Below are 22,822 nucleotides of genomic sequence, written 5' to 3'. Positions count from 1 at the left end.
CTTATTTTAGCAGAAATTGTGTCAATATCGCACTGCTAGTGGAAAAACTGTTTTTACAGTTACATTCCTGTCCTTTAGGTGGCACTGTAGATTGCCATGGGTGTTTATGATGCATTTACGAAAGATCAGAAATGGCCATTTTAGACATGCAAGTCAAAATCTGCAACAAGAAATTACGTCGAGTGAGTCAAATTGGAACTATTGCGCAGAATTTCTGTATATTATGACTGAATGTTATTAAAATATATTTTAAAAGTTATTCCTTATTTAGAATGCCATTTGCTAAGAGTTTTCCTAATCTATTTAATTAACATGGAAACACAGCAAAAAGAAAAAAGTTTAAAATATTCTTCATTGCAGCGTCAGTATCTGAAATCATTCGAAGCTGATGTGATAAAAATAAAACATTTTCTCATTGTAGTACTTGTGTTTACGAGTTGACCCTAACCCTTGAATGTAACACTCACACTGTAGCGCATGCGTCTTGTCCTATTATGATGGGCTAACTGTTAGCGTTGTAAAAAAAATTACGTGGCAGGAATATTTCAATATGGAGGTAGCAGCATTAGTTGCCCTGACTTTATTATTAGGTGCTTTAGTTATTCTGGTCGCTTTAGCGGTGGGAAGAAGAAAAGAAGAGATGAAGGAGGAAACCGAGCAGGCTGCGGAGAGTTCAGGTGAGAACCGCGGAGCTCATGTAGCCAGAATCGACAGTGCTGACTGACTGAAAGCTCTGTATGAGTCCGCTGAATGAGCACCCATTCATTCTTATATTCGTTCACTATGTAAAACTTTAGGATTCTGTACTAAATACCAATCAATAATTCTTATAAATGTATCAAAAAGAAATAAACTAACTTTCTGTCACCTGCTTCTAGCCAATAGTGAAATGTTTTATTAACGGACCAATGAGATCACAGCTTTCTGTTGCGTGACAGCTCTTTTTTCATTCATGAAAAAGTTCAGAATAACTGGTAGTGAACGTTCATTCAAACGTTCGTTCAAAACCTGTGTTTTGTAATAGGAAAGAATGTGCAATAAAACTCTTGTTTAAATATGATAAACTCCAACGTAATTCGTTGTGATTTGACTGACTAAGTAATTTGCAGTGATTTGTTTGGAAATCTGAGTTTAGAACAACAAATTCACAAACAAATTATTCATAAACTGAAATAAATTAGTCATAGCAGCCATTAAAAATGTCTCGTTGCACAACTTGTGCTCTAGCTGAAGCCAGTGCTGCGAAGGGCCCAACCTCTAAGAAGCAGAAGCAAGACAAGCAGAGGAGCCGCAAAGACAAACCAGCACAGCACAACTTCAGCCATCCTCTGCTGGCAGCTTCACTGAAGGTAAACCATCCGGATAAACCTCAAACACTAACCACAGGTGTTCTTTATTGTTATTTTTTGTAGACCTAAACAAAAAGAAGGTTACATTGGTAGTTTTCACTTAAGCCATTTATGCAAAATTGTGTAATTTGCACTCCAAATTCCATCCGATAAGTTAATGACTTCACCAGCGGGCGCTATCTTGTGGGGGGCGGCATGAGAGCGGGCCCATCCTCTGCTCTCACAACCGGAGGATCTGAATGTCAACCGTGCAAATCTCCATACCCAACTAATCAGATTAATTATTTCAGCCCTAAATGTAACATACTATGCATGCATTTAATTTTTGTGTCTTGTGCTCCCCAGGGCCATAGCGGGAATGTGACAAGCCTGGATTTCAGCAGCAATGGGAAATACCTGGCGTCCTGTGCCGATGACCGCGCCATCCGGATCTGGAGCACCAAGGACTTCCTCGAGCGGGAACACAAGTGTCTGAGAGCTAACGTGGAGCTGGATCATGCCACGCTGGTTCGCTTCAGCCCAGACTCCAGGTCTGCTTCTTTTTCCAGGACATTCCTGCCTCTAACCTTTAAATACTGGAACAACTTGTGGAAAAACACACTGAAAATGACAGCTCACTTTTACCTAGAGCTGTAAAGTCTGTTTTTAAACATAGTACGGCATTTGCCTGTTATGATAACACAATTTACTGGATGATAAATTGTCCCAGTAATTACAGTGATAAATAATAATATTGTTTTGGGTTTTTTTTTAGACTATTTCCAAGTAATACATTGATCATTGCATAATAATGTAAGTTCCTCTCAAAGAGCAATAAACTTTAATTTTGTAAAGAACACTTCATGCTGGAACCGGAAGATATTTTAAATATCCAAAATAAAAAAACAACCAAAAAAGTAAAAACAAAACAAAAAAACCAAATAGAAATGCTCTCACAACCAGAGGACTGTGAGAGCATTTTCTTAAAACCTTTCTGAGATTAATATGAAAATGTCTCCGTTTTTTTCTAGCAGATTTTTGACTTTTGAGGTGCTGCGGTGGCACAGGGGTAAAGCACAACCCATGTACAGTGGCCTTAGTCTCTGTACATAGCTGAGTCCTGACCTAATGACCTTTGCTACATGTCTTCCCCCTCTCTCATTACCCATTTTCCTGTCTAACCACTCTCAAATAAAGGCCACTAGAGCTACCAAATCCTTAAAAAAAATAAAAGCTTTGAACTCTTGTAGCTTAGAAATTTCCTTGTTTTTGCTAGAAAATTTCTGAAATTAATCTAAAGATTTCTATGTTTTTTGCCAAAAATTTACTCCTTTTTTTTTCTATCATCATTCAAACATGTTTGAATTCTTCACTGACACCCCATTTTATCCTGCAGGGCTTTCATCACTTGGCTCGCCAATGGAGATGCTATTCGTATCTTCAAGATGATCAAGAAGGATGACGGAACCTTCAGCTTCAAGGCCGCCTCAGAGGATTTCCCCCAGAAACACAAGGCCCCGATAGTTAACATCGGAATTGCAGAGACAGGTAAGGAACACATCACATTGTACTATTTTGTGATGGAGAGAACTGAATATGGAGACTTTTCCACAAATATGAAGCTCCTAATTGTTTCTTCTCTGCAGGTAAATTCATCATGAGCTCCTCAACAGACACCACCATCCTGATCTGGGACCTGAAGGGAGAGCTCCTGGCCTCCATCAACACCAATCAGATGACCAATTCTTATGCAGCGGTCTCCCCCTGTGGCAGGTCAGGCTCAACACAACAACAAAGACTTGAAGCATTTACTGCAGCACTTGGTTAGAATTCTGGTGCTCACTATGGAGAACCAAAACTTGGTGATTCCATCTTCTCCCTGCCCTCGTCTTCAGGTTTATAGCATCCTGCGGCTTCACTCCAGACGTGAAAGTTTGGGAAGTTTGCTTTGGAAAAGGAGGAGAGTTCAGAGAGGTAGCCAGAGCATTCGACTTGAAGGGCCACTCTGCAGGAGTTCATGCATTTGATTTTTCCAATGACTCTCACAGGTAATAAGTGTTTGTAATTCGGATGTTTGGACTGTTGGATAAGATAAATAATGCAGCATTTATAAAAAACACATTTTCTTTTTTTTAATCATAATTTTTCTTTCTGTATCAATATATTGATAGTAAGTTACTTTAAGGGGGAAGTGTTATGATTGAGGCTGCAATCATGGGAGGCGCTAACATAATATGTTATAAAGTTCACCCCTCATTAAAAACATACCTAGAGCGTTGCTTTAATTCTTCCATGCATGTTTCAGAAATCCCTCAAAGGGAATGCATTATGCAAAATTCACATGTTTTTGTACTTCTATTTAGGTCTCAACTGCTTCTAAAAACAGCTCAAGCGCTTAACAAACACCCAACTAGTTTTGGCAATAATGTTTTTGATGTCTGGAAAGTGAGCCATTTCAAAAACCTTCAGAATGTGACTTCACAAATTAGCCGGCTCTGCTCCTCATCTAGCAACCCAAACTGAACTCCAACAATTTTGGTCATCTGGTTTTGTCACTCAATGCGTTGTACAATGGCTTCTGGAAAAGACAAGTGTTTTGATGTTGACTTACCATCAGGAAACCATTTGCTGCATTCATGTTGGTTGTGCAGGAGGCTCCACTTCTGCTTTTCAAAGATGCATTGTAAATGCGCATCTGTTTGCAGCCATTTTCACGTGTGAATGTAAACATTGAGTTGAGGAGAGTGACCACTAGCAGCTTATTTGAACTTGGTGACAAGAGGCTGTAAAGCAGCTAATTTCAAAGGAGCTCAAAATGGGCAGAATTGAACAAACCTAATTCTTATCTAAAAGATATTTTGTGAAAAAAAGAAATGTAATGAACACGTTTTTTTTATACCCCATAAACTTATCCTAACCTGTTCAGCATAAATAAGAAAAGGTGTCTAAAAGGTTTAGCAACCAACTTTGTTTTTCTTTTTCTGATCAGAATGGTGACTGTGTCTAAAGACGGAACGTGGAAGCTGTGGAACACAGATGTGGAGTACAAGAAGCAGCAAGACCCGTACCTCCTCAGGACAGTGTCCTGCTCCTCCTCAGATGGCAGCAGGGTGGCCTTGTCTCCGGATGGCCGGGTGGTCGCCATCAGCGATGGCTGCAACGTGGCAATGTTCGACGCAAACACCGGGAAGCTGGAAGAGGAACTGCGCGCCGTCCACAGCCAGGGGATCACCGACCTCAGATTTGATATCAACAGCCGCTTCCTGGCATGTAGTGGAGACAAGGCCATCCGCGTGTTTCACAATGCGCCGGGTTACCGGGCGGCCATCAGGGACATGCATGACATGCTGAAGAAGGCTCAGAATGAGGCCATGAAGCAGAGACTCCATCAGCAGATCAGAGAGGCTCAGAGCGCTCTGGACGCTGCGTTAGCTGCTCCTGACGAGTGAAACAATGCACAAAGAGCCACATAAGTTCTTTTTCTGTCACGAAAATATTCAAATCTGCATGCGGTTTTAATAACATTATGTTTTTATGGAAGGATTAAAGGCAATGTGTTCAAACATAGTACTGTGTTAATTTCTTGGTGAGCATTAAAATAATGACAAAAATGGCATCGATTAATAAAATTTGTGAAGATTTAATTTTTGGAAAATTTGGATTTATTTTTTTTCACCAACACGCTCCTTGGATTCCTACAGTTCAGTCATGACGATTTATGCATAAATCATATGCATCTATTTATGCATAAATACATTACTTATGATTTATTTATGCTTAAATCATAAGTGATTTATGATATTTATGCACTAGAACTGCATAAATAAATACAATGATTTACAATGGCGTATTAGGGCCATTGTATAGAAAGTACATTTCCAACAAAAGCCTCAAAAATCTTCTAGATAAAACATGGAAATTCCAGGTTCAAGGTTGAGCATTTTCCATCCATCCATGCATTTTCTTCCGCTTATCCGGGGTCGGGTCGCGGGGGTTAGTTGAGTATTTTAAGCTATTCAAACTCAGAAATGTCTTAGGTTTTTTACTGAAAATTTCTGAGATTAATAATAAAAAAATTCTGAAATTTCCTTGTTTTTTCTAGACAACTTAAATTCAAAATGTATGAGTTTTGTTGGCAGAAATTTACTATTCCTTTGTTTTCTATCTGCAGTGGCCCTAATATGCCGATGTACAAAGATTACGTCTTACCCCACCTGTGCGCTGCACAAGCTACATATGATGGCGTGTATATGATGCACACCCCACGGGAAGTGGAAGTGGACGGAGATTGGAGCGGAATCTGAAGTTGACAGAGCAGAATCGACACACAAATTGCTGATCTTGGGCGGTTGGTATAAAACTGGTTTGTGACTGGACTGCTATGGCGTCTCAGGTTGAGGATGATGGAGATGATGAGATGGATTTAGGTGACTGGACTCCAGTGCAGGTAGTAGAAGATCGGGAAGAGAATGAAAAGAAGATAACTTGTCAGAGACACAAATTAGTAAACGGAGTCTTGAAGGAAATAGTTCGGATGAAAGTAACGTAGTTTGTAAGAGGATAGTTAGGGAGGAATCTAAACTAATCATAAAGTTTAGAAAGGAGGATGAAGGTATTCAACTCAGTCCGTTAGCTCTGTCGAGAGAGTTAAAAAAGACGTTTGGAGAGCTGTCATTTGCTAAGATCCTTAGAGATGGGAATCTGTTGATTACAGTGAAAGATGAAGAACAGAAAAACAAAGTGATGAACACCCAGAGTATTTGCAAAAAAATGATTTCTCTTTGGCGGATAGCTGCAGCTGGAGAGTATATAAAAATAATACAATAGGAAGTGATCATTATCCAATTTTCATTAATGTAGAAATAGATATAGAAGAAGAACAAATAGAAAGTCATGGGGAAATGGAGGTTTGGGGATACAAATTGGGAAAAATATAAAATAATAAGTGAAGTTAATATGGTAAATATAGATATAAATAAATCAATAAATGACTTAAATTTAGAAATTAGTAAAAGTATTGCTAATGCAGCAAAAACTGTTATTCCTGGAAGTAAAGGTGTTAAAAAGAAGAAGATAGTTCCTTGGTGGATTCCAGAGTGTTCAGTAGCAATTAAACTAAGGAATAAGGCTTTTAAAACCCTTAAAAAAGTTATTTGCTTCCAAAATCTAATAATTTATAAGAGAAGACAAGCAGAAGTCAGGAAGATTAAGAAATGCTAAAAGGGATTATTGGAGAAAATACTGCATTAGACAGGGTTTGGAATACAATTAAGAAAATGTCAGGTAAATCAAAAGAGTATTTTTTCCCAGTAATAAAAGATAATGGCAACATTATAATAGATAATAAAAATAAAGCAGAATTATTAGCAAGAGTATTTACTAAAATACATAGTATGGAGAATCTTAGATGGGAAATGACATTTAAAAAATCACAATGAACTGCTATATAATGATGAAGATGATGAGAATATTATAAATATAAAGTTCTCTGTAACAGAATTAAATAGAGCATTAAAAAATTCTAGTAAATCTATTAAAACTCCTGGGGATGATCAAGTCAATTATATTATGTTAAATAATCTCAGTAAAATGAGTAAGAAGGTATTATTAGAAATGTATAATAAGATATGGGAGGAAGGAATTTTACCGGATAAATGGAAAGAAGCTATCATTATTCCTATTTGTAAATCGGGTAAAGATTCATATTTAGCTGAGAGTTATAGACCAATAGCATTAACGTCTTGTATTGGTAAAATAATGGAAAAAATTGTGAATAATAGGTTAATATATTTTCTGGAGTCTAAGGAGAAGATTAAATCATATCAATTTGGGTTTAGAAGAGGGAGAAGTACAATAGATCCTATGTTATACTTGGAACATGAAATTAGGAGGGCACAGGTGAATAAAGGTATCTTAATAGCAGTTTTCTTGGATATAGAAAAAGCATATGATATGTTATGGAAAGAAGGTTTATTGATTAAAATAAATCTAATGGGTATAAGGGGTAAAATATATAGGTGGATTAAAAAATTTTAACCGGAAGGAGTATAAAAGTAAAAATAGGTGGAGAAGTAAGTTCAAAACATTGAATCGAAAGCGGTACTCCTCAAGGAAGTATAATAAGTCCTACGCTATTTATTATAATGATATTTTTAGTAAAGTAGACAAATATTTTGGAGTGACATTATTTGCAGATGATGGTTTTATTTGGAAAAGGGGGAAAAACGTAAAATTTGTAAATAAGAAAATACAAAAGGCAATAGGGGAAATTTGGCTGTTCAACGCTGTTGAAGATTGGGCTTTAGAATGGGGATTTAGAATCTCAGTATCTAAATCTAAGGTTGTTACATTTACTAATAGGAAAATAAATATTAATGCAAATCTTAAATTATATGAGAATGTTATAGAAAGGATAGATGAGATCAAATATTTAGGAATTTGGTTTGATAAAAAACTTACATGGAAAATACATATTTAAAAAATAATTGAGAAAAGTAAAAAAAAAAACTAAATATAATGAGATGTTTAAGAGGTAAAGATTGGGGAGCTGGTAGGAAAGCTTTAAAAATAATATACATCGGACTAATTAGATCAGTATTTGATTATGGATGTATTGTATATAATTCAGCTTCTAATAGTTTACTGAAAGAAATAGATAGAATACAATATCAGGCATTAAGAATTTGTTGCGGAGCAATGAAAACAACCTCAGTATCAGCTTTACAAGTTGAAATGGGTGAGATGCCACTGGAGCTCAGGAGAAACTGCTAACTAACTAACTAACTAACTAACTAACTAACTAACTAACTAACTAACTAACTAACTAACTAACTAACTAACTAACTAACCCTACCCCTAACCCTAACCCTAGGGTTAGTGGCAGAACACGGCTGTGTCAAAGTCTATGGAGAAATTTTGCCACTTCGGACCCTGGTCCTAACCCCCTAAACGGGGTAACTAAACCCCGTTTAGTTACTATTTAACTAAACGGGGTTAAATAGTACTCTAAAAATGATTAACAAACATAGTACAGGTACAGTATGTGTAGATATTGTGGAGAGACAGAAACAATACAGCATATTTTTCTAGTATGTAATAAATATAATCAGAAAAGAGAGGTGTTAATCAGAGAGATAAATAGAAACAAAAATAAATTAGATATTAGAAGTTTGTTGCGAAGATCATCTGAGGATGTGGTATTCAGCTGTATTTTTAGTTTTCTTAGGAGGACAGGCATTATGGGAAGATTATAGTGGTTTTACATCTGGTTCATACTCCAGTCTGGAAGGTGGCGGTAATGCACCTATAAGTTGTTTGCCAACCGCCATAAAACAAAAAGAAGAAGAAGAAGAAGATTCGACCCGGATGTGGTTTATGTTCTTGCTGCACGTTGTTGAGCAGCATGACTAGCAGCCCATGCTGGATGTGAGCTGATGTCTGTGGAAATGATGGAGGTTTCGGTGAGTTCAGCGGAGCCGCTCCGGCCGGCTGGGATTCTACAACAGAACCGGGTCTTCCTCGACTTCTTCTGGGACCTGGCTAACCCGGACCAGGAGGTCCGACTGAAGGCGGTGGAGAACTTGATCCATTACCTGAAAACAGAAAACAAGGTGAGAGACACCCAGCATGTCCTCTAGGACAGTTTTCAAACTTCGTCGCTGTTGAAATTATGAAACTATTCAGTCTGAAAACCCGCCGGATAAACATTAAACATCACTATAAATACAGTAGTGATGTCATTAAATGTTAACACGAAGGAAAATAAGAGGATAATTTAAATAAGATGTTTCTAATCGAGTAAAATTTGAATTCCTGATACAAAATATATAAACAACAATACATAAATCCTTATTATCCAAGAGAACGCAAATAAATTAAAGCACGGCAAAATAATAAAACTAGATACAGAGAAAAGTCCAAAAGGAGAAGACAATTTTTCATTTACAAGTAACTGAAAAGTGGGGATTGTATTTTTTTTTTTTACATGTGTATGATTTAATTTAATAAGTAAACTGTATCCCATTCTAAAACCTCCATCTGCATTTTGAAAGAAAGCTTCCCTGTTTAGCTAAACGGGGAAACTAAACAGCGTCCCTGTTTAGCTTTTTAAACAGGGACGCTGTTTAGAGTGAATGAAACTGTGAGAGCCTGCAGAGGACTAGAGGATGGGCCGAAGTTTTACATAAGGGTGGACGATATGGATTTAAAGTTTTATCACGATATTTTGTCGTACTATTGATAAAAGTGGCGATAAGAACTATTTATTACTTCTTTTTTTAGGTAGTTATAAGGCTGCAACTGTGCAACAGCAACTGTAGCAGGGCTACCCCTGCTAACACAAATAATGCTCTTGAAAAACATTTCCATTTGTAATATGCTGCTTTTAGATGCCACTCAATCCTATAAAGAAGTGAGTTTTATATCACTAACCTGCAAATTGTAATTGCATTAGTCATGTTTTCAAATTTATTGATAATTATTGATTCTTTCATTTAGGCCTGTCATGATAACAAATTTTGCTGGATGATGAATTGTCTCAGAAATAATTTTTGGTAAACAATAACATTTTTGCTTTTAATACGATTTTCAATTAATATAATGATAATGTAAGATGATTTATTTTTCCTTTTGAATTAATGTAGTTACATACAAGATTAGTTATTTACTACAGTTGATCCATAGCTAAGGAATTGTGCTGTGCCTTTAAGAGGGGATGTTTGTTTCTTTCTTCGTTGTTGTTTTTTTAGGTGTGCCAGAGACAGGTTCTGTTCTGTTAAAATGAAGGTTGAGTAAAAGTCTGGACAGCTACGCTATTCCCTCTCAGTGTTCTGCTCTTTCTCCACCCACCACCTCTTAATTCTATGGTAACACCGAATTGACACACATCGTAGTGTTACAATAATAGCATAAAAATATAAATTTGCCCTCTCAAAGACTAGAAAACTTTAATTTTGTACAGAACACTCCACAATAGGAATGGAAGACATTCTTAATATACAAAATAAAACACAACCACCAAAAACGTTAAAACAAAGAAATTACAACCTACCTAGTGAAGTCATAAATACATTTATTTATAAATGTATGGTTTAAATTTATTTAGGAATACATTTATTTAGGAATAAATTTATTTAAGAATAAATTTAAACCATAAATAAAATTATTTAAAAAAATATTTATCTAAATGAAAATTATTAAGCTCTTTGAACTTATCATGTGATTAATCGATTGATTATTGCAACAGGCTTACAAACAGTGCAGAAAATATTGAACATTGAATAAACAAAAAACAAAAAAATATTGACTATTGAACAAACAGAAAATATTGAAACTTACAATCCTGTCAATATGGACAGTTGTGGGGGTTTTTCACAACACATGGAATTTACTGTGACAACAACGAATGAAAATTATCGCGATCATCAAGAAATTTGTCACACTAAATGATAAACAATACGATAAATGTACACGACCCAAAAAATACAGGCATTATGAAAATTCAGTTAATAAAATTTATTTGTTTGTTTGTTTTGGACAAAATCTCATATAACAGAGATTTAAATCTAAATATGAAGAAAGTTAAAATTGTTCAAAGAGTAATTGTGAAGTCAGAAGTAAATTAAGATATCCTGGCTGCTGTTTGTGCTGCAGGCTGATGAGTTGGAATACACATTTAAAAGGCTGGTGGATGGCCTTGCCCACACCCGGGAGACGGCCCGACCCGGGTTCAGCCTGGCTCTGGGACAGGTGAGTGGACCGCCGGCCTGAGTCCTGTGGTACAAAAAGGAAATTGATACAATTCTGTTAATTTTCCAACTATAAAGCTGCTAAAAACTGATCACATTTAGAGACAAAACTAAGAAAATCCATTTAATTCTCAGAGATTAGGAGAAAGTAAAGAGTCAAACCTATGAGTTTTCTTCTCCCTTAGGTGTTGAGTGCCTTTGAAGACATTTCCCTGCAGAGCATACTTGACAGGATCAAAGAAAAACACAACTTACAGGCTGTGAAAAGGGTACATTTTGATCTTTTGGACTTCATTTAGCACAGAAACATTCATTTAAAGGATGTTTAAACAGCTGAACCTTGTTTTTGCTCTCTAGAAACTTGCCAGAAATGCCATGTTTGGGAATCTGTTTGGCGTCCTTGCCCTCCATCAGTCGGGACGCCTCGTCAAAGTAAGTCTGCTTCTTAGTTTGTCCATGAAAGCAAATAAAGTCAAATTAACACAAGAATAAAGTCGTAATATTACTAGAATAAAGTCAAAATAATACAAGAATAAAGTTGTGACAATACGAGAATAAAGTGATAAATACTTTATTCTCATAGAATTTTTTTTTTAGTGTGGCCTTACTATTCCATCCTAATTAAAACATCCATCCATCCATCCATCCATTGTCTGTTCACCCTTGTCCCTAATGGGGTCGGGAGGGTTGCTGGTGCCCATCTCCAGCTACGTTCCAGGCGGGAGGCGGGGTACGCCTGGACAGGTCGCCAGTCTGTCGCAGGGCAACTAATTAAAACATTTGTTGGATAACATTCTTTTCTTCCCTCCAACTCGGAGGCGCCCTCTTGAGGCCCTGACTTTGTAAAACACTGATTTAGCCCTTATATCCAAAGGCTTTTGAACTTGTTTACTTTACTCTGCAGGAACCCCAGGTGGTGCTGGGATGTGTGCAGCTCCTTCAGTGTTTGATCCAGCACAAGCAGCACCTGAAGGACTTGCCCAGCAAAACCATGACCGACATCCTCACTGAGGTAACGGTAACAGCTTCACCGTCCCACCACTATGACCTGTTCTCCTTCTTTAAGCCGCTGTTTTCTGGGCCCACAGATACCGGAAGAGGTGTTTGAGGAGGTTCTGCTGAGCTCTCTGGAGGCCGACCTGGCGTCGGCCTTCAGGACCCCGGAGCAGATGCAGCTGCTGCTGGTGGCGCTGCAACACTTCCCGCAGGCCCTGAAACCCAAGAAGCTAAAGAAGCTGCTGGATTCTTCCACCATCATCAACGCAGACAACATCCAAAAGTGAGAACATGTTCCACAACTCACAGCATAGCCATTACTTAATCTGCACCGCTGCATTTTATTTTGAATTTAAAAGATAAATAATCTAGAATACAGGGGTGGGCAATAAATCAATGACATTGCCTATTGCAATAGACACGTGATCAGTATCAATAGATAATGTGTCTGATGGAGTATTAAAAGATTTCACTGAACGCTGATCCAGCACCGCACAGCATTCTGGGGGATGTATTCTGAGGAAAGGCTTTAGCTGCTCAACCTCTCATGGCGAGCTAAGCAAGATTGGTGGTATCAACTAATTCACTCAGTCACGCTTTAGTTACTTAGCAACTGATTCACTCTTTGATTACCTAGCAACAACTTGTTGAGTAATTGGCACAGCTGCAGATTAGGGTTTTACCGCTGTGCCTCATAACTCTTTAAAAGTAAACAGCAATAATGTAGCGTGAAAGAAAAAAAATAGTACAATAGCTTGAGGATAAAACGGGAAAGTTTACTTTACCAGTTGTCAGTATTTCAGATATTTAAAACAAAATAATTAATCATTAATAATCTATATCGACTGATATGGAACCCTTAAATTGTGATATGCTTTTCAGCCATACCGTCCAGCCCTAATTCAAGACTTTAAAAAAAAAAAATTTATAGATACAATAGCTTATGGTCAAAGGTTGCCATCTCAATCCAAAACAACATAAGGGATGGACCAAAGCAATCAGCCAAATTTCCCCTGATTTGCTCTGATCGGTAATCAGTTGTTAAATCCTGAAAAATGTCAAAACTAAAAGGAAACATATTTTGTTTTTGTTTATAAATGCATCAACAAACAGTATTTTCTTTTGTTGCACTTTGTTTTGAGATCAGTAAAGAAAATTTAACGTATAAATGGAGATAGTCTTGTAATTCCTTCAATTTTTTTTCCATTGCAAAACTGCCTCCATCAAGGAACCTGAGAACCTCAGAAATTTCAATGCATTTTTCTTTTTTATTTCAAATAGTTTTGTTAGAGCCAGTCAAACAAATTAAAAATATAATTCTTATTGTGTACATATACACCTTCTGATGCTCTTAACAATATAATACTGACAAAATGGTGCATCAGAAAAATATTCAGTGCACCAGTTTCAGCCCTTTTTTGTTGTTTTTCAACAAAATTAAAAAGGTTAAAGTGGCGCAGTTGGTAGCACTGTTGCCTTGCAGCAAGAAGGTCCTGGGTTCGATTCCCGGCTCTGGAGTTTGCATGTTCTCCCTGTGCATGCGTGGGTTCTCTCCAGGCACTCCAGCTTCCTCCCACAGTCCACAAACATGACTGTCTCTCTAAATTCTCCCTAGGTGTGAGTGTGTGTGCATGGTTGTGTGTCCTGTCTGTCTCTGTGTTGCCCTGTGACAGACTGGCGACCTGTCCAGTGTGACCCCGCCTCTCGCCCGGAACGTTAGCTGGAGATAGACACCAGCACCCATCTAGGGACAACCCCACTAGGGACAAAGGTGTACAGAAAATGGATGGATGGATGAAAAAGTTTAAAATTCAAAATGCAGCTAGAGAACAAACCAACCCCCCTTCACATCTCAGCTCCAAGTTTTTTTCTTAAAAATTTCTGCGATTAATCTCAAAATTTCTTCTTTTTTTTTCCATCTGCAACGACTCTACTTAAGTAAAATTAGTTCTAATTTAAATCAGTTCGTTTACTCATCTGTATCTTCCATCTGGCAGGCTAGTGGAGGTGTTGAAGATGGCGGCCCGCTCAGTGAAGAAGAAACGTGTCCTTCCGTCTGTGGCCCTGGACTTGCTGAAGCTCTCCCTGAAGGAAGACAGTTTCCAGCTGTTCTGGGACAAAGCCATCACTGAGGGGATGTTTAAGGAGCCGTCCGGACCGACACAGTGAGTCCATAACTGGCAGCTGCTAAACCGTCACTTTTTGGGATGGTTTGCTTTGAAATGAGGCAGTTTGATGAAAAGAGGAATTTACTCCTACTAACCAGCTATATTTAACATTTAACTTTTTAGTCTTTTTGTTTTCAACTCTGTAGACATCACCTTTCCTCTTTTTCTTCTAGTCATTTTCAGTCTAATGATATATTTTCCTGTTGTGTAGTTACTTGAGCTACCGTCTGCTGGGCAGTGCCCTCCCTCTGCTGTCCTTATCCCAACTAAAGGAGGTTTTATCTGGAGAAGTGATGATGCACTACGGCGAACACGTAGTTTCAGCTCAGGTCAGTCTCAGTTTCAAATTTCCTTCAAGTATTTATAAAGAAAAATGTAAGTTAATAACATATTCTAACATAATATGGTGAAGAAGACTTGAACCTTCTGTTTCAAATTCAAAAATACTTGTATTAATCTGAACGGAAAATTCAATGTTTTTATCCATCCATCCATCCATCTTCCTCCGCTTATCCGAGGTCGGGTCGCGGGGGTAGCAGCTTCAGAAGGGAGGCCCAGACTTCCCTCTCCCCGGCCACTTCTTCCAGCTCTTCCGGGGGAATCCCGAGGCGTTCCCAGGCCAGCCGAGAGACATAGTCTCTCCAGCGTGTCCTGGGTCTTCCCCGGGGCCTCCTCCCGGTGGGACGTGCCCGGAACACCTCACCAGGGAGGCGTCCAGGAGGCATCCTGACCAGATGCCCAAGCCACCTCAACTGGCTCCTCTCAATGTGAAGGAGCAGCGGCTCTACTCTGAGTCCCTCCCGGATGACTGAGCTTCTTACCCTATCTCTAAGTGAGAGCCCAGCCACCCTACGGAGAAAACCCATTTCGGCCGCTTGTATCCGCGATCTCGTTCTTTCGGTCATGACCCAAAGCTCATGACCATAGATGAGGGTGGGAACGTAGATCGACCGGTAAATCGAGAGCTTCGTTTTTTGGCTCAGCTCTCTCTTCACCACGACGGACCGGTACAGCGCCCGCTTGACAGCAGACGCTGCGCCAATCCGCCTGTCGATCTCCCGCTCCCTTCTTCCCCCATTCGTGAACAAGATCCCGAGATACTTAAACTCCTCCACTTGGGGCAGGACACCCCCCCTGACCCGGAGAAGGCACTCTACCCTTTTCCGGCTCAAGACCATGGCCTCGGATTTGGAGGCACTGATCCCCATCCCGGCCGCTTCACACTCGGCTGCGAACCGCTCCAGCGAGAGCTGCAGATCACGATCCGATGAAGCCAAAAGGACCACATCGTCTGCGAAAAGCAGAGATGAGATCCTAAGGCCACCAAATCGGATCCCCTCAACACCTTGGCTGCGCCTAGAAATTCTGTCCATAAAAGTGATGAACAGAATCGGTGACAAAGGGCAGCCCTGGCGGAGTCCAACTCCCACCGGAAACGAGCCCGACTTACTGCCGGCAATGCGGACCAGACTCTGACACCGGTCATACAGGGACCTGACAGCCCGTATCAAAGGGCCCGGTACCCCATACTCTCGGAGAACCCCCCACAGGGCTCCCCGAGGGACACGGTCGAACGCCTTCTCCAAGTCCACAAAACACATGTAGACTGGTTGGGCGAACTCCCATGCACCCTCCAGGACCCTGCCGAGGGTGTAGAGCTGGTCCAGTGTTCCACGACCAGGACGAAAACCACACTGCTCTTCCTGAATCCGAGGTTCGACTATCCGACGGACCCTCCTCTCCAGGACCCCTGAATAGACCTTGCCAGGGAGGCTTAAGAGTGTGACCCCTCTATAATTGGAGCACACCCTCCGGTCCCCCTTTTTGAACAGGGGGACCACCACCCCAGTCTGCCAATCCAGGGGAACTGCCCCCGATGTCCATGCGATATTGCAGAGTCGCGTCAACCAACACAACCCTACAACATCCAGAGCCTTAAGGAACTCCGGGCGGATCTCATCCACCCCCGGGGCCTTGCCACCGAGGAGCTTTTTAACCACCTCGGCAACCTCGCCCCCAGAGATTGGAGAGCCCAACCCAGAGTCCCCAGGCTCCGCTTCCTCAGTGGAAGGCATGTTGGTGGGATTGAGGAGGTCTTCGAAGTACTCTGCCCACCGACCCACAACGTCCCGAGTAGAGGTCAGCAGCACACCATCCCCACTATAAACAGTGTTTGTGCTGCACCGCTTCCCCCCCCTGAGACGCCGGATGGCGGACCAGAATCGCCTCGAAGCCGTGCGGAAGTCTTTCTCCATGGCCTCTCCAAACTCCTCCCACGCCCGAGTTTTTGCCTCAGCAACCGCCCGAGCCGCATGCCGCTTCGCCCGCCGGTACCCATCAGCTGCTTCCGGAGTCCCACAGGCCAAAAAGGCCCGATAGGACTCCTTCTTCAGCCTGACGGCATCCCTCACCGAAGGTGTCCACCAACGGGTTCGAGGGTTGCCGCCGCGACAGGCACCGACAACCTTGCGGCCACAGCTCCGATTGGCCGCCTCGACAATGGAGGCACGGAACACGGTCCACTCAGACTCCATGTCCCCCACCTCCCCCGGGACGTGTTCGAAGTTTTGCCGGAGATGGGAGTTAAAGCTCCGTCTCACAGGGGATTCCGCCAGACGTTCCCAGCAGACCCTCACAACACGTTTGGGCCTGCCAGGTCTGACCGTCTTTCGCCCCCACCACCGGAGCCAACTCACCACCAGGTAGTGGTCAGTGGACAGCTCCGCACCTCTCTTCACCCGAGTGTCCAAGACATACGGCCGCAGATCCGATGAAACGATGACAAAGTCGATCATCGAACTGCGGCCTAGGGTGTCCTGGTGCCAAGTGCACATATGGACACCCTTATGCTTGAACATGGTGTTCGTTATGGACAATCCATGGCGAGCACAGAAGTCCAGCAACAGAACACCGCTCGAGTTCAGGTCGGGCGGGCCGTTCCTCCCAACCACGCCCCTCCGGGTCTCACTGTCGTTGCCCACGTGAGCGTTGAAGTCCCCCAGCAGAACAAGGGAGTCCCCAGGAGGAGCACTCTCCAGTACCCCCTCTAAGGACTCCAAAAAGGGTGGGTAATCTGAACTGTCGTTCGGCCCGTAAGCACAAACGACAGTCAGAACCCGTCCCCCCACCCGTAGGCGGAGGGATGCTACCCTCTCGTTCACCGGGGTGAACCCCAACGTACAGGCGCCGAGATGGGGAGCAACAAGTATGCCCACTCCTGCCCGACGTCTCTCTCCCTGGGCAACTCCAGAGTGGAAATATGTCCAGCCCCTCTCAAGGAGACTGGTTCCAGAACCAGAGCCATGCGTCGAGGTGAGACCGACTATTTCTAGCCGGAACCTCTCGACCTCACGCACTAGCTCCGGCTCCTTCCCCACCAGAGAGGTGACATTCCACGTCCCAAGAGCCAGTTTCTGCAACCGAGGATCGGACCGCCAGGGTCCCCTCCCTTGGCCGCCACTCAATGTTTTTATAACTCATATTATTCCAGGTTGTTCATAGTTGTTGTAGATACTGTCAGCTATAAGAATTACTACAGACGGCTACAGATTGCTACAGAATTTCCTTTAGCAGTCTGTATTGCAGCTGTTCTGATGAAGCCTCTGACTGAATACACTTGCTGCCTTTCCATTACAAATGTGCACAGTACTTTGTCCATATTCCTCCAATGTTGAAAAAACACAATTTCACAATTGTGGTGTTTCCATTAAATAAGAAACACATTTAAATCACATGTAAATAAGTTTGTTCACACAATGTCTTTAAAAAACATGCAGCAGAATGATCCTCCTACTACTTCCTGTCGTCTTCTTGGTCGTTGTGCATCATAGGCAACATCCAGTTGTTGATTATGTGTCTTGTGTGATGCAAATCATGTATTTACATTGCAGTTTTGCAAAATAAACCAATTTTGATATGGCAAATAACCCACCCACGAGGACCAGGGATGGAATACTGCTACCCCAACAAATGATGGTAGAAGAGATTATACTCTCCACAACAGGCTTGTACAAGATATGCACCATCTTGCAAATGTGGATACTGTAAACTAATTCGGTCAATAGCTAAACTGAAGCTGATTTGTTTATGGTGGTATTTCAGACTAAGACTAGTTAAAGAACATAACTTGGTAAAAATCTAATCTGAGTTGAAGTCATGATAAGATACAAATGCTACCATGATGACATTCAGTGAAGCTCAGTTATTACAGCGAGTGCACTGTCTTGAGGATGTTGATTCTTGAGTTACTGCATGCCCTCCTATTCTTTCTCTGCTCTTTTCTGTCCAAGAACTGACAAATGAAACCAAGTAGTAGTAAAAAATATTCTAAAAGTGCTTGCTAACAATTTGTTTCATAATAATTTCAGCTCGCACAAGCAAGCATCCTATTTTGGCATGGTACTAAAAGAACGTACTACATTCAAATGTGCTAATATGCTGTGATTGGCTAAGATACTAGCAATAGTATCTTAGCCAATGGACGTTACCAGAGGGGCCACTTTTCATTGGCTGATACCCATTCTACGTGGTCACGTGCGCGGCCGTCTCACAAACACACTTAGCTTCCCATTAGCTAAGTACAGCGTAATGGCAGAACTGATACAACTTCTACACCTTGAAGCCTGTCTGCTACACAGTCTTACGTTAGCTAAACAGATCAATATGCAATGTGTACTGTATCTGACATACACTAAAGATTTTATTTTAGCAGAAAAGGCTTTGGACTAAACTGTTACTCGTGTTAGCCACTCTAGCACCAAGTACAGCTAGTCAATCAACCATGGCTGTGTTCAGGGAAGCACTGATTAATAATCAAGAAATAAATATCAAGCCTGGAAACTTGATATCGTAACGGATTGAATGTTATGTTTTTAACGTAATCTTTGCTCGTCTTGTGGGGCGCAAGCGGTTGCCACGGTAACAGATGTGCTTAAACTACAAAGAGAGAGAGAGAGTAAAAAGGTAGGAGTGGTTTTGAGTTGATCACCTGTTCGGGTTATTTTACCTTTGTTTCCCTTTGCTGTGGCTCATTACAGCCGCTGTAGTTTCTAAACGTTGGACTAATTTCCTCGTTTGTTTGTAAGTATACATCATTCACAACAAACATCAAATAGAACAAATATATTTCATAAAATTTTAACAAACAAATGGCTTCTACCGTGGTAATTATGTGAAATTAAATTAATTATATCCCAACTTCAGAAGATTTGCCTTTACCTTTACAAAGCTCTTTGGTTCCTCCTATTAGTCTGTAGCTTCTCATATTGAGGTCATCAAACCAAATTTCAGATCTACCATAACTGACTGACACCTGCTGGCCTCAGGTTTGCAACCAGCTTGTGACTAAGAAACCAGTAACCTCCTCCCAGTGACAGAGTCTCACTGAGGAAGAAACTGCGTTAGGTTTTCTATCACTTTAATATTTCTGATAAAACTGATGTATATTCACATATAAAATAAGTCAATAGGGTTTAATTTACAATTTTTATGTCTTCGTGTCATGAGGTAGATCTCAGCCGGCTGGTGAGAGAAAAAGTAGATCTTGGTCTCAAAAAGTTTGGGCTCCCCTGATGTAGAGGGTGTGTGGATCTGCCGTTTTCCTCATCGATTGTGACGTGCACAATGTTGGAGGCATTGCGTGGCTCAAATACCTTGATCTCATCTGAAAAAGATGACATATTGTGAAAAATCCTGTAGAAATGATGCACTAATCGAGTCATGTTTACATAGAAACAGCGCGTCGTGAGGCTTTGTTTGTGAGACCTGCAGTCATGTGGGTCGGTTGTGGGCGGCCCATATGTCCATTGGCATATTATCTTGCAGTAGACCATAACATGTTACAATTAGCATTTTAGCTTTAAATAGGTGACATTACCCGCTATGCTGAAGTTAGCTGGTATGCTGTTGTTACCTAAATGTTTATGAAAAAAGCCAATAATCTGAATACCATAAATCCTGGCCGATGCATACAATTGCAGAAGCTCTTAGATGCTAACATACAAAACTATTTGCATCAAAAACATCTCAAGAGTGAATTTTTATGGAGCATCTCAAGAGTGAATTTTTACAAATTTCTTTCTTTTGCGGTACCTTGCTATATGCTTACTACAATATTTGCTAGTCTATTTTGTATATAGCCATGAATGTCAGTTTAATATTTCAAATATATGCATGTTTAAAGAGCCTAAATGTGCAGGAAATGGTGACAGAGGGTTAACTCCGGGAATCTCATCTGTCCGACGCGTGTGTCAATCATTTCCGGGTCACTTCTTTGTTCTGTCACAATTATCGATTTATTTCATTTTGTTTATCATGAATCAAACTTTACAAGGACTGTGACACAGACTGACCAGGACAAACAATGCACAAGTGCCGCATCCTCAAACACACAAAGCCAGCACGCCAGTAACCTTCCCATTCATATTTGGTGACAGTCACGCCCCCAATACCACCCCCGCTTCTACTGATGTCTCCTTCCTCAACGAACTTAACAACTTCTATGCTCGTTTTGAGAGAGGGAATGCCACAACTGCAACCAAAGCAGCTACCACCCCAGGCCAACAGCCACTGACTTTCCTCCCCACTGACGTAGGAGCGGCTCTGAGCAGGATTAAATCCCACAAGGCTGCGGGTCCTGATGGCATACCTGGACGTGTCCTCAGAACGTGCTCTGGGGAGCTAGCAGGAGTGCTGACGGACATCTTCAACCTATCCCTGGCCCACGGTGTGGTACCGACCTGCTTCAAGTCTACCTCCATCGTCCCAATCCCCAAGAATCCCAACCCAACCAGACTCAATGACTACCGCCCGGTAGCCCTTACCTCCATCATTACCAAGTGCTTGGAGCGGCTGGTCCTAGCACACCTCAGATCCTGTCTCCCCCCCACACTAGACCCCCACCAATTTGCATACAGGCAGAACAGGAGCACAGAGGATGCAGTCTCTATAAGCGCTGCACTCTGTCCTTTCTCACCTGGACAGTAAGAACACTTACGCCAGACTGCTGTTCTTAGATTTTAGTTCAGCATTCAACACTGTCATCCCATCACAACTCATTACCAAAATCACAGACCTCGGCATCAGTTCACTCATGTGTAACTGGTTGCTCGACTTCCTGACCAGTCGACCTCAACATGTCCGGCTGGACAACCACTTCTCATCCACCACCATCATAAACACCGGAGTGCCACAAGGCTGTGTGATGAGTCCCTTCCTCTACTCCTTCTTCACCTATGACTGCAGACCTGTCCATGGCTCTAACGCCATCATCAACTTCGCAGACGACACCACAGTGATCGGCCTCATCAGAGATAATGACGAGGCCGCTTACAGGGAGGAGGTAGACCGTCTGGCTGAGTGGTGCGACAAAAACAACCTGCAGCTGAACACCGAGAAGACCAAGGAGCTTATCGTGGACTTCAGGAGGAACGCTGACCCACATCCACCCATCCACATTAAGGGGACAGTGGTGGAGCGTGTGGACACCTTTAAGTTCCTGGGAGTCCACATCTCCAAGGACCTGACTTGGACGACCAACTGCTCCAAACTCATTAAGAAGGCGCATCAGCGCCTCTTCTTCATGAGGACCCTGAGGAAGAACCACCTGTCCTCAGAGATCCTCACGAACTTCTACCGCTGCACCATCGAGAGCATCCTCACCAACTGTATTACAGCTTGGTACGGGAACTGCTCTGTCTCCGACCGGCAGGCGCTGCAGAGGGTGGTGAAAACTGCCCAGTATATCGCCGGGGCACCGCTCCCTGCCATCAAGGACATCTACAGGAAGCGGTGTTTGAAAAGGGCCAGGAAATTCACAACGGACTCCACTCACCCAGCACACACACTCTTTTCCCTCCTGCCCTCTGGGAGGCGCTACAGAAGCCTACGGACCAGAACCACCAGGCACCGGAACAGCTTCACGCTTTTGAACGCCTCCTGACATAAAACATAAACTATAAGGACTGGACTCCCCTATCCTCTCATACAACAATAACACATGGACTATCCTCACACACACACATCACGGACTGTTTTCTTCACACACACACATACAACCTGTAAATTTGATCTGCCATTATTTATCTTGTATCATATTATATACATATATAATCCATTCCCTAACATTCTTGTATATTCTGTATATTCTGTATAATCTGTGCATATAGCTCCCATATTTATATTTATACACAATATCTATATCTCTTTGCTATAACCTCTTATAGTCCATACATACATAGTCTTGTACATCCGTAAATAAATATTTATATCTCGTAGAGCACTTCTGGATAGATGCAAACTACATCTCGTTGCTTGTACTTGTGACAGTGCAATGACAATAAAGTTGAATTCTATTCTATTCTATTGACGCACCCACCACCCCAGTGTCAAAGCCGTGTGCTCCTGTCATATTAATAATTACTTATTTCATTCAAATGGCTCTAACAAAGCCTCTGTAAAAACGTGTTTATTTTTATTAACTCTTTGCAGCAAAAAAACTGATTGAGACTCAATGTATTCACTGCATGTTTATGTCTGTTTGTGTAAGGTTGAGATGGAACTGCACATGAAAATGGCCCTTTACCAT

The 22,822-nt window shown here is 41.5% G+C and overlaps 2 protein-coding genes across 3 annotated transcripts in view; both read left to right on the top strand.

Moving 5' to 3' along the window:
* The first annotated feature begins 461 nt into the window (after window positions 1–461).
* tbl2 (transducin beta like 2) lies at window positions 462–4,972 on the top strand. The gene is made up of 7 exons (XM_028032504.1): window positions 462–677; window positions 1,228–1,349; window positions 1,695–1,879; window positions 2,725–2,876; window positions 2,975–3,101; window positions 3,224–3,376; window positions 4,318–4,972. The coding sequence occupies exons 1-7, from the start codon at window positions 551–553 to the stop codon at window positions 4,775–4,777; spliced, it is 1,326 nt and encodes a 441-aa protein (XP_027888305.1). The 5' UTR covers window positions 462–550; the 3' UTR covers window positions 4,778–4,972.
* A 3,724-nt stretch (window positions 4,973–8,696) lies between these two features.
* Window positions 8,697–22,822, top strand: part of mybbp1a (MYB binding protein (P160) 1a) — a 74,192-nt gene continuing 60,066 nt past the window's right edge. The window contains exons 1-8 of one of the 2 annotated variants that reach the window (XM_028032482.1): window positions 8,697–8,938; window positions 10,980–11,075; window positions 11,260–11,343; window positions 11,432–11,506; window positions 11,979–12,086; window positions 12,163–12,353; window positions 14,068–14,235; window positions 14,450–14,567. In XM_028032482.1, the coding sequence (XP_027888283.1) occupies window positions 8,762–8,938; window positions 10,980–11,075; window positions 11,260–11,343; window positions 11,432–11,506; window positions 11,979–12,086; window positions 12,163–12,353; window positions 14,068–14,235; window positions 14,450–14,567 (1,017 nt within the window). In that variant the 5' untranslated portion in view covers window positions 8,697–8,761. The remainder of the gene's footprint in view (window positions 8,939–10,979; window positions 11,076–11,259; window positions 11,344–11,431; window positions 11,507–11,978; window positions 12,087–12,162; window positions 12,354–14,067; window positions 14,236–14,449; window positions 14,568–22,822) is intronic. The other variant, XM_028032481.1, reaches the window with a different exon arrangement.

The sequence above is a fragment of the Xiphophorus couchianus genome, chromosome 11, assembly GCF_001444195.1.
Source record: "Xiphophorus couchianus chromosome 11, X_couchianus-1.0, whole genome shotgun sequence".
Classification (NCBI taxonomy): Eukaryota; Metazoa; Chordata; class Actinopteri; order Cyprinodontiformes; family Poeciliidae; genus Xiphophorus; species Xiphophorus couchianus.
This window is presented reverse-complemented; position numbering and strand designations above follow the sequence as displayed.